The sequence below is a fragment of the Lepisosteus platostomus genome, chromosome 10 (assembly GCF_059453375.1).
Source record: "Lepisosteus platostomus isolate fLepPlt1 chromosome 10, fLepPlt1.hap1, whole genome shotgun sequence".
Classification (NCBI taxonomy): Eukaryota; Metazoa; Chordata; class Actinopteri; order Semionotiformes; family Lepisosteidae; genus Lepisosteus; species Lepisosteus platostomus.
This window is the reverse complement of record NC_142620.1, coordinates 50,280,335-50,292,234: the sequence shown is the minus strand read 5'-3', so window position 1 is coordinate 50,292,234 and position 11,900 is coordinate 50,280,335. Positions and strand designations below refer to the sequence as shown.

Sequence of the window (11,900 nt, the reverse complement as noted above, 5' to 3'; positions counted from 1 at the left end):
TTTTGCAGCTTTACAATTTTATTTAGCATAATTTAAAATCGATTTACCTGTTAGTTCTTTTTATACAAATACATTGTTAAAAAAATTCTACAAATCAAGTTCCCAGTGTATAAATTTAGTACCACACACCGCAGAGGAATGATCTGAGGCACTTGCTGTGGGACACTCAGTCATCCATCATTTTGACAGCATTTCTACAGTTATGTCAGTTAAAAAAAAAAAGAGAGAGAAAATGACAAACTGTCTTTCACTCATTCATTCAGACTCAACACAGACATACTCTGGCATACTCAGCATTGGAAAAAGAGATATGTCATCTGATGAAAATGCACCGATGCAGCCTGAAGTACCTTCTTTTCCTCGTTCGCCAAGAGAAGACTCTCTCATTCCTCCAATCCCCCTCCCGACATTTAAGACAGGAGTGGAGACTGGCCCCTCCCATCACTACCACAGGTTCCTTTGAGAGGCTATAGAACTACTCGGATCCCTGAACACAGGTCAGGCCCTTGCCCAATCTCAGCAGCACACAATGGCTTCAGTTCTGCCTGGGGGAGGTGGCGATGAGTCTGCTCTCATACCTTCTAAAGAAGCCCTACCATTTCCTGGATACCCTCTGTTTGCAGTGACATCAGCGATAGACGGGTCTCTGCAGAATTTCTAACGCGTCAGAGAAGAACTCCAGGAGTCCTGTACCTGCTGCAACAGTTTCAGATCTCGTCTCTGCTCCGCCACACGGGGGATACTCTGTGCAGGATTTACTCTGGATTCAGCATCTTCTTGGGCATCGTCCAGCTAGATCACTCTCTTGCAAAATAAAATCGCAGGGGAAGGGGGGGGGGCCGAACTGTGCAGATTAACTTACATTTACACCCCACTTTCTCTTTGACAATTAAATGACCAGCCTAACACTGCAGGACACGCGGTATATCCTTCGTGCCCTTTCCTGGTTGAAACTCCGACTGGGATCGAGTTGGTGTGATAATGGATCGGAAAAATTGCCAATCGATTTACTACCTCAAACGGTAAACGGAAGAAAAAAAAAAAACAATGGTCTAAGCAGTGTGCATGAAAAGAGCACATTTGAGAGTGGTGCTATTGCAGCCAAACTGACCACAGGACATCCTGTAGGCCACATCTGCCCGCATAGTGATTGCGGCAACAGAAACTCAAATGAAGTGAAACAAAAGCCATAGACTATTATAATATATGGTACGGCTCGATACAGTGCTTCTTCCAGATTAACGATACTGGGATGAGAATGAGACAAGGGCACGAACATTTTCCCCCTACAGAAACCACAGACACCGAAATGAAAACCTGCTGGGAGAAAAGTCAACACAAGCCAGGGGAGGACTAGTATCTGACCAGACTATGCAGAGCCAACAGTTTTTTACATAAGTGAATCAGCTGTTCGGACTTGACATGGGACGATTTTAATGCTCAGACGTCATTGATCACATTTCTAAGGGAATGACGACTACAGAGTACCAAGGGCCAGACGGCTTGCCTTAAAAACTGAGAAGTCTCCTGCTCTCCGTCAGGCTCCAACAAAAGCATATACCCAAGTGATCCTTGATGGGCAAGCTAACAAGTCCTGATGGTGGCACAAGGTAGCTACGTAACCAGGGCTCTGTGGAACAAGACCAGGAGTACTGCACCCCTGTGAAGCCTGGTGCATCTGTGAGCTGTGTCTGGGCTCAGCACCACACAAACAGGCCAGAAACAGCAGATCCGTCTGAAGAACTCAGGTTGTGGAAAGACAAGCAACCGAAAGCACTAATATCCAGGAACACGCCAAGGAACAGGAGAGGGAGGAAGAATAGGGCCCTGTGGATTTGTTCCCTGCAAAATGCAAATCGCAGATTTCTCTACCGATGCCAACATGCATGAATAAGAAAGCCAAAATAAAGGCAGAACAGCGCGATGGGCGGATGGATTAAAGGAACCCGTCTTCACTTCCTCATTCTTCCTGTGTGAGTACAGGAGTCAATGTGATGAGCCAAGACCTACATTCGCAAGAGACTCCAAACTCGGTAATTGCCAAATGGGTAGGTATGCATTAGGATTAACTGGGGACTGAGGGTAAATAAAAAAAAAAACAGTCCTGTGCCACTCATAAAAGAGTCTACCTATTCAAAAACTCCAAAGAATAGCTGTGACAACAGAATTTGGTACTAGCACAATAGCTGAAAGGAGGGTTCTGTCACGTTGCCAGCCGAGTATTAACAGTGTTTCTGTTGCACCTCCTCTTCAGCCCTGATCTGTTCATCCATCAGAAACTCGATCCTCGCATGGAAATATGATCATTCTCAAACAAGAGGAGCAGTAAACCCTGCTAGACCGCTCCATGGATAATCTTTGACTCTTACATTGGCTCAGCACATGCTGGCCAACTCCTCACTGCAAGCAGGTATCACAGTGAGCTCCCATGATTTCTCGCCGATTTAATCCCGAGAAAGTCATGACTGTCTGACCTTACAATCAGAAGGGCCTTGATGCGTGCTTAAAACAAGAGCCTGTGTTGAACTTCAGAAGCAACGCTATCTTTGTCTGAAGGTTAGTCTCTTTCGGACAGATCCGGAAACTAATCCTATACCACAACCTTCACGAACAACCCCGTGGGGAGAGCTTCATTTTATCCAGGATCTTAAACTCCTAAGCACCAATTTGATATTATAGTCTTCGTCATTCCCTGATGCGTTTTGTAAACTAAAACCCTGGAGTACCTGACCCTGACAAGGATCGCGCAGTCGAGTCTGCAGCGACACCTGCCCTCCCGCAGTCCCGAGCCCTTGCACAAGACGGCGTACCCCACCCAGACTACAGGGGTTACTCTGCCGTCTGTCGTTCACCCCCAAGAGACCGGGTGAGCGGCTGGGTCCTTATCAGCTCAGCTGCAACCGGAACAGAGCTTCCCACACCAACCTGCGCGTGCAAACGGTTCAATCCACTCAGAACGCCACCCCAGCTGCAAGCTGCAAGGTTTGAACCCGGCAAATATTTGACGCCGAAACGAAGCCACAGGAAAAGAAGACTCGGGCCAGGTTTAACAGTCGGAAAAGCACCTCCTGACATCTCCTTCTGCGCAGGCACTAGTGGGGGCAGCTGCAGACCATCCGAGAGGAGCACAGTTTGGGAAGTCTACAACCTCAAGAGCTGCATTCTCTCTCTAAGCTCCGATGTGCGGTCCCGATGAAGCAGGGCACCCGCAGTCAGAGCCCAGACTGGGACACAGGCCTGTGCACGCCCCCCAAAAACACAAGCAAACATGCAATTAAGCCTGCCCACAGCTCTTAGACTAAAGTGCGAAATTAACACCCTCAGCGGCTCATTCGATTCCCTGCCTGCCCGGATCACGATCTTCCACGGCACCGTTTTCTCCAGAGAACAGCTCAGGAACCCCACTTGTATTTGCAGCACAGAAACCCGAAACTTAAAAGGCTTTCTGTTCCCTGCTGCCTGCCGTGATCCTGGTTTCTTCTGGTGCCCATGCAGCAGGAAAGCAGTCCAGCTGTAGGGTTCGGTCGCACTGCAGTGCGCGTCATGTCTTGACATGACAGGACAGGGCAGGGCACGACTCCACCCTTCCACACAGGCAAGGGGAGGGGAGTGCGGAGATAGGGCAAAGGCAGCTGCATTACCAGCTGCAGAGTAAACACTGCTGGTAAGCCAACGCTGAGAATCGTATCGGCGGATGAACGCACTCTAACGGGGGCGCTGACACTGAGGCCGCCGCGGGGGCACTGAAAGTGAAACCTCCGCGCGATCACGCCAGTCGTGCCGCTGGGGGTAAAGGTGAAGAGGAGGCACAGGCGGAGTTCCTGCCTGGTGATCACAAACTCCCCTAGGCGTGGGGCGGACTACGGGAGGCCTGGCCGTGCTATCTTTTAGAATCCGCACAGTCTTTCAGATCTGTGCAGCTTTGCTCCTGGGGCCTCCATCTGGAGCTCCCAATGAGCCAAAGGGGAGATTATAAAAACCTTGAGCTACCTGCCCCCACACCTCTACCTGCACATCTGAAACAAAGAGAAAGAGCTCCCCTGCACATCATCACAAACACTATACAAACACTGTACAATTAAGGCTACAGAGCAAAAAGGCACTTGGAACCTTTTGAAAATGCAGATCACAAGCAATAGGCAAAATAAGTGCACTTTCGTCCTCCAGGACAGTTTGGTCAAACGTTGCCTCTCCTGTCCATCTGTAATCCCATTCAGAGGGAGGATTAAGAGAACAGCAGGCAGAGCAGAGAGCAAACATCGCAGCCTGGTCAGACACTCCGTGAACTGAAATGAGGAGGAGACACCGCCAGGGAAGTGGTCAGTGTCCAGATCAGACTGAAGCTGGACACTGAATGACCGTGCTATAACCTTTCACAAGTGGTTACAAAAGACCCAGCAGCTAGAAGTCTAAAGCCACAGACATCTGTATGACATATACATGAGCACAGGCGTTGTTCCTGGCCTGCCTATTAAATACTCCAGACACCTATGTATCTGCTTTTACATGTCAATCGCAATTGAGTGTTTCGAATACATGAATGTCAGCAAAAACCTAGACCACTGTCACGGTCCCTCTCTCGACACCCTGAGCAGGGTTTAAACGTCAAGAGACTTCCCAGATCCTCTCCTCCAAGGCCCCAGCACCAACCCAGTGTTTACTCACTGTGAACTTCTGTTTCTCAGCCAAACTGATCAGCTGCCTAGCAGGACGAGGCTAACACTGATAATTCCAAAGCAGAGCTGGCAAACCCCAGAGCTCAAAACTCCAGTGCTGTTCCATTTCATCCCCCCCGCCAGGCCAAATTATTTGAATCAGAAGTCTGCTTTTAAGGCTTTATTAGCAATTTGCTAACTAGGGTGTACCTTCAAAGGTTCTGCAGATTTTACACAAATCTCTCCCTAATGTACTGGACCTGCTCATCCCTGATTTAAGAGGTTCTGGTTAAGCATGTAGGACTGGGGCGATCAAAGGCCGGAGCAGATGGCCAGACTTCACACACACACACCCGTCAGAGAGAGAAGCCCACAGTGTCCCCAGGTGACAGACCCGTCAGTCCATCTCTCATCACAGTCTCACCCAGCCAGTCCAAACCCTGAGCTTCAGACGCACATTGATTCTTCGACATAAAACAGTCATTTGGCTAAAAAAAAAAAACTGCATATAAAAAACTGTTTCCAGAAAAGTGAAATTCATTTGGAACTGATAATAAAACAAGCACATTCCTAAAAATAAAGCATAATACATGATTTCAATTGTTGTGTTTGCACATCGCAGCCCAAGACCAGATTAAACTCAGCCCCCTCTGTCTGCCAGTCTGATTTAACACGGCAGGCATCAGCGCGCTGGGCTGCATGTCAAAAACTGGGGGTTCGCAGATGGGAAAACAGGGGAATGTTAACTGGAACTGGGAAAAAAAAACAACAGATTTGGTACGCTCGGTTTCAGCACTGAAGAAACACTGTCCGGTTCCACACCTTCGTAAGTCGCTATTCTGAAGTCACGTCGGCTGCAACGTGCATCAGAGAAAACAGGTGGTTCCTTTGCCTGAGGCGGTGTACCCCAGTGGGATTCGTGATCAAAAATCCCTAAAACTAGTGGGAAACCGATTTAGAAGACTTGCTCTTTAAGCGGGGACAGATGGATAGTAGGGGGCCGACAACAGCTCCTATTCCGCCCCGATCGGAGGGGGATCTGTGCTGGGCTGCAGGGAAGACCTCCAGACTGCCCCCCTCCGTTTCAGTCAAACCTAACGCTGTAATACCTTACCCCCTCCACCCCCCCCCCCGCGCACAGCCGCGAGTGGGGGACTTGAAAGACTGGCACAAAGGTCCTTGAAGAGAGAGGAAAAAGGCACCCAGTTAAAGGGACAGGCACGGGACCCCAGTGCCGGTGGCGGCGGTGCTGTGCTCGAGGGGCTAGCCCCTGCTCCTGACGCACTGCGGCTGGGCCCGAGACCAGCTGGGGGGTTCGGTGCTGCTCCAGTACAGGCCCGTTCCAAGCACCTCGCTCTCTCCACCGGCAGCTCCACAGACACTGTTGCCCCTAGGATCTGGGGTACAGACATAACACGAGGGGTCGGGACTGAGGAAAATGAGGTGTCCCCCCCCCTCCTCCTCCTCCTCCCCACGGAAAAAAAAAAAGTGGGTGTGTGTGGGTACACCGAGGTCTGTTTTTTTTTGGTATTTCACTTTTCTTTCGTTCTCGCGTCCTCTGGGGTTTCGATTTCGAGAAAAAAAAAAGCGGTAAATTGCGAGGTGGAAGAGGGCGTGGCGACCTGTGCCTGCTCAGCCCCCTGCTCTGACCCCGGCGCCTTCCTTACACGCGTCAGTGGTAAAAAAAAATCCTTGAAATGCAAATTATTCCACAATCATCGTTAAAAAGTGGGGGGGTGGGGGGAGGGGTTGCAGACAGGACACGAGAGGGAGTGGGAGGGGGGCGTGCCCGAGCCTCAGTCCGACTGCGCCCCCTCCTCCGGCACTATAACAGGACGCACTTCTTGGCGTTCTTCTTGGCCACGGGGTAGAGCACGGCGCGCACGGCCTCCGCGAACACCTCGCGCACGCCCTCCTGCTGCAGCGCCGAGCACTCCAGGTACTTGACGGCGCCGACCTGCTTGGCCAGGGCGCTGCCCTGCTGGGGCGTGGTGGGCGCCAGGCCCTGCTCCTTCAGCTTCTTCACCGTCTCCCCGTCGGCGCGCAGGTCCCGCTTGGTGCCCACCAGGAGGATGGGCACGTTGGGGCAGTGGTGCGACACCTCGGGGTGCCACTTGTGGCGCACGTTGGCGTGGGAGGAGGGGCTGCCGATGGAGAAGCAGATGATGAAGACGTTGGTCTGGGGGTAGGAGAGCGTGCGCAGGCGGTCGTACTCCTCCTGGCCCGCCGTGTCCCACAGGTTCAGGCTGACGGTGCGCCCGTCCACGCTCATCTGCGCGCTGTAGTTGTCGAAGACGGTGGGGATGTACTCCTCAGGGAAGGCGTTGGTCGTGTAAGAGATCAGCAGGCAGGTCTTGCCCACTGCCCCGTCCCCAACCACCACACACTTGATGGTCTGCATCTTCCCTCATTCACTCCGGCTCCGGCACCTGGGGGAGACAAGTCTCAGGGAATCAGGGAATGGGGAATCAGAATACTGGAGAAATCAGGAAATCAGGGAATCAGAATACTGGGGAAATCAGGAAATCGGGGAAATCAGGGAATCAGAACATTGGGGAAATCAGGGAATCAGAACATTGGGGAAATCAGAATATTGGGGAAACTAGGAAATCAGGAAATCAGAATATTGGGGAAATCAGAGAATCAGAATATTGGGGAAATCAGGGAATCAATCGGGAGAGAGAGACTGTAGAGGGAGTTAACGAGAAACAGGCAGGAGAAGAAAAGGACAGAGCAAAAAGTGGACAGTAACAGAAAGACAGGCTGACAAGAGCTCAGCAGACCAGTTTTTCCCCAGAATCTTGAAATACCAATTGTATCACTTTTATTATAAAATGCTACTGATAATGCACCATCAGAACAGAGCTCTCTGTACATCAAATGTAAACTCATTTAAGTTTAACTTTGAAAAACAAGGAAGAGAAACTAGAGAAGGCCAGGCACAGAGAAAAAGTCCACCCAGTTATGTCAACCCAGAGAGCAGGGGACACCTGATGCCCCGTACTCTGTGGAGAGACACAGCAACTGCTAGGCAGCACAATATCAAATCAAGATCAACTGGCACAGATGAGAAAGTGACTCTTTAGATTGGAGACGCATGCTCACCTGTCTGAGCTGTTCCCAGGGGGAAATGCTGTATCTGCACACAGGTCTGCACAGAAACTCCCGCCAGCCGATCTGCCGTCTGCGGAACAAAGACAGGAAGGATTAAAGACAAGGAAGGGCTTTGTCTTAGCAAAGAGGGAACATCCAAAAAATGACGAGAGTGGGTGAATTTAGTCATCCAAAGGACAGAAACTCCTACAGGACAGTGTCTTTGGTCACCACCCTTGGCCTTGGGTTTGGAAATTCTGTGCCAGGTGGAAAAGCGCCACCTACAGGTCCACCACCATCTGTTTTTTTTTTCCTTTAAAGTCTCCCATTCAAGTACTGACCAGGCCCAGCCTTGGTCACTGGGCTGCGATTGAAAATGTCAAATTACGCAACCTTAAATTCCGTTCCATCGGTACAATTCGCAGAATAGCCAGCAGCTTGAAAAGGCCAGATTGAATCGGATCCGTTACACAACAGCAGTGCTCTCCATCGGCCCCCTGGAGCTCCGGCTCGTACACGACGCACGGAAAGGAAAAAACAGAGCGCTGTTGCGGTGCTGGCGTTTCCCTTGCGTCGTGAAGCTCAGCGACCTCGCCAGGGTGCACTGGGGTCACCGGGCCCCTGGACAGACACCCGCCGCCTTCCTCACGCCACAGGGAAACGCGCGTGCCGTCGCCTACGGCTGCCAGCGCCACCACCACATCATCGAGGCCGGGTCAGAAGACGTGAGGCAGAAGTGAACAAAATCAGTTCTCAGATCTGGCCTGATGCGCCAGCGAGCAGAACCGACGCTGCATGCAGATCTTCTGTCACCCTGTCATCAGAAAAGACATCGCTGCTTTGGCATCAAAGAACAGCAAACAGGTGTATGCTGGGATTTAGAGGAACGTCCTACACTGCCAGCAGCCTTATCACCCTGCAACTCACCACTGGCAGCCCACTGGAGCTCAGCTGGTGTGAGCCTGGTCAGGGGGTGCTCACCCTGCAGTCCATGTGGGTCCTAATGCCCCAGTATAGTGACGGGGACACTATACTGTAAACAGGCGCCGTCCTTCGGATGAGACGTAAAACCGAGGTCCTGACTCTCTGGTCATTAAAAATCCCAGGGTGTTTCTCGAAAAGAGTAGGGGTGTCACCCCGGCAACCAGGCCAAATTTCCCATTGGCCATCACCAGTCATGGCCTCCTAATAATCCCCATCTCTGAACTGGCTTCATCAGCCCCCGGAGACGGGGACCGGAGAAGGTACCATCTACCGTTGTCCACTCCCACTAGAAAAACACAAAGCCTGGCCACAAATGGTAATAACACTCCCATTGTTGTGCAGTTCAATCCAGGTCAAGTTTTACAAACCGCACTTGAACCGATAAAGAATAAAAGTGAGCCCAGAGAGCACGCCCATCTTGTCTAAAAAAAAAAAATACATCTAACGTGTACTTAAGATGTACGGAAAATAAGGTAATAAAGCATAATAAAGCATAATCAAGGAGCATCAGCAGACACGGGCTTGTACCAGAGAGCAGTTCAGGTGGGCAGCTGCGTCAGCATGGGTAGGCTGCAAAGGAACAACTAATAGATTGATTCCATGTGAGTCAGTCTCACACCTGAAGAAGGCTCCACGGCCTAAACGTTGTGTTTTCTTTCTTCTTTTTTTCCCAGCATGGCATAAACCTATTACTTGTTCCCTTGTACCAGAGAGCCTGGCAGCTTTTAAAACACGAAGTGGACCAGACTGCCGTGCAATCGGCTCTGCGCCCCTCCTAGAATCTAACCCTGATGGCTCCGGACAGCATGGTCTCCTATTAAGCACATTCACAGGACCCGAATATATAATTTTTTTTCGTAGCTGAGCAGGGTCAGATCAGGGCCGTAGACTCTTTCCTGCTCCCACCTCTCCGTCAGCCGAGCCCCACTCGCTCGTAAGAAACCCGGGCCGGGCCTCCGAGACACCGCACCGGGAGTACCTTTCCGCCCACCCCGGCCCGGGCAGACCAAACACCCACCTCGCTTTACTCATTTAAAAAAAAAGAAATGACAAAAACGACGGCGGCTTAAAAGCAGAATCGTCAGTTACGCCGACTCACCAATGCACACTCCGCAGTCCCCGGCGGCCCCTGTTACTTTTCAGCTGGCTGATCTAGACAACATTGGGAGTTTGAAGGCATTGGAGAGCGCTTGGATGACTAAACCACTCTGTGGTGAAACGGTTTTCCTGTTTTCAACTACAGGCCATTTCTGCCTTAAGAAAATCGACCCAGAAATGCTCTTAAATCGAAACTAGCGATCCGGGAACGCCGCGAAGGCAGTAAGTCTATAATTTACGTTGAACTCAGCTTTGATTTAAGTGCCGTGTGCTGGAGGACTGATTTATTGTGTGTGCGGGGAGGGGGGGCGTTCGTATCAGTCTTCGTGCAAAAATGGCAGCAGGCAGATCGAGGGAAAAAAACGACAGATTCCGCAAATCCTCCCCCCGATCGCAAATCAAAAGACTATGATCAGAATATAATTAAATAAACCTTCACCACCTCACCGCCTCGCTCACGACTCGCGCTCTCCGTCTCTCAGTCAGACCCGCATCCGGGGAGCTGCCCCAAATACGGACTGCGCATGCTCCACTGCTGGACGGTGGGAAATGAAGTTTTTTTGTCTCCAAAAAACCTTCCAAGGAAATTGTTTTCCTACCTTTCGTCTACTTCCGCTTTTCCCCACCGGTCTCTAAACTCAAAGGCTTTCGGGAAATTGAGTTTTCTGGCTTTCTGAAGGTACATATCGTGCAGCTGCCCGACGAATGTTTTTTTTTATTTTTACACTTCTTAAAACCTGTCTTTTCACATATTATAGCTAGCGTTTAGGAGGAATTTACTGGTCTACAGAGATCTGCATGGAGTACTAACACACAGAAGACATGATGGATGGATTAATACCCTCAGTATTTCCTTTTTTTAATTATATAATGTTAGCATGCCCAAAAGGGTTGGGCAACCAGTTGACCTTGGACCCCTAGAGCTTTTTTTCTCCTTACTAAGGAGTTTTTTGGTTCCTCTCCTCTGTTGTCTTCTGTTCTGTATTGACAAAATGTATCGTCAATTGCATTGTTAAGCGCCTTGGGGCAGCCTTGTTGTGAAAGGCGCTATGTAAAAATAAATTGAATTGAATAAGTGTTAAAAATTCTTATAACAATCGTTGCTTCTCGAAGGAAGATGTACATTTTTAAAGTCAGTATACAAACAAGTCCTGATTCTGAATTCACTGTTTACTTTTCATTCTATGCAGCCGAAGAAATACCTTTTCTGGAAATGCCCTGAACCAAACTCTTATCGTGAAGCGAAACAAAACCGTTTTTTCCCCCCCTTTCGGTCAACGTGTTCTCGGAAACGACGAAGCACCGATACATGTGTGCCACCAGGGGGAGCAGTAGATCTGTCGGGTCTCTGCAGCATGAATCTTAAGTTCGGACGTGTCGCCCCACGCTTCTCTGGAGGCGATCTGAAAAGAATATTCCTGAATTCGGTTAGGACTTCGGTTTTCCTTGCGTGTTTCCTTCGGGTTTCAGAGACACACAGAAGTGAAGTCTCATTCGCTGTTACGGTCGCCTATGCAAGGTAGTGGGATCATTCCAAGACCAAAGGAGGTCCTGCAGTGCATACTATAACCTCTTTTTCCTATACAGGGTCACCGGGTGGGGTGGGGTGGCTGGCAAGCAACGGGCTCGAGGCAGAATATAGACTCTGGCCAGGGCATTACTCCATCACAGGGCACACACTTACACCAAGCCCAAGTCTTCCCAGAAGCCCATTAGCCTACCCATATGTCTTGGGACTGTGGGAGCAAAACGGAGCACCCCAAGGAAACCCACACAAACCCAGGGAGAACATGCAAACTCCACACAGATGGCACCCCAGGGCTGGAATTTAACCCATGACCCAGTGTTGCAGGGGCAGCCACATCCCCAGTGCAGACTACAACCAGACAAGTCAGCCAGGCAGACTAAATAGACACCTGTTGTCTCTGATCTTTGTGTGGAAAGTGCATATGCTTCTGGAGTGGAATGAAACGAGAAAAGCCGAAATATGCCGCACAGCACAAAAAAAGCCGAGAGCCCCAGTTATTGCTCTTACAGTACCTCAGTGCCCCAGGCCCGGCCCGTCAGAGA

General features: G+C 50.3%; 1 protein-coding gene across 3 annotated transcripts; it reads right to left on the bottom strand.

The window, feature by feature from the left end:
- Nucleotides 1-10,362, bottom strand: LOC148653881 (rho-related GTP-binding protein RhoG-like). 3 transcript variants are annotated; one of them, XM_088596962.1, is made up of 3 exons: nucleotides 10,273-10,362; nucleotides 7,761-7,839; nucleotides 1-7,084 (listed from the first exon to the last, which is right to left on the bottom strand). In XM_088596962.1, the coding sequence occupies exon 3, from the start codon at nucleotides 7,054-7,056 to the stop codon at nucleotides 6,481-6,483; it is 576 nt and encodes a 191-aa protein (XP_088453088.1). In that variant the 5' UTR covers nucleotides 7,057-7,084; nucleotides 7,761-7,839; nucleotides 10,273-10,362; the 3' UTR covers nucleotides 1-6,480. The 3 variants fall into 3 exon arrangements, with proteins under 3 accessions (XP_088453088.1, XP_088453089.1, XP_088453086.1); XM_088596963.1 differs by having other exon boundaries at nucleotides 10,278-10,356; XM_088596960.1 differs by having other exon boundaries at nucleotides 9,832-10,353.
- Between the last annotated feature and the right edge of the window lie 1,538 nt (nucleotides 10,363-11,900).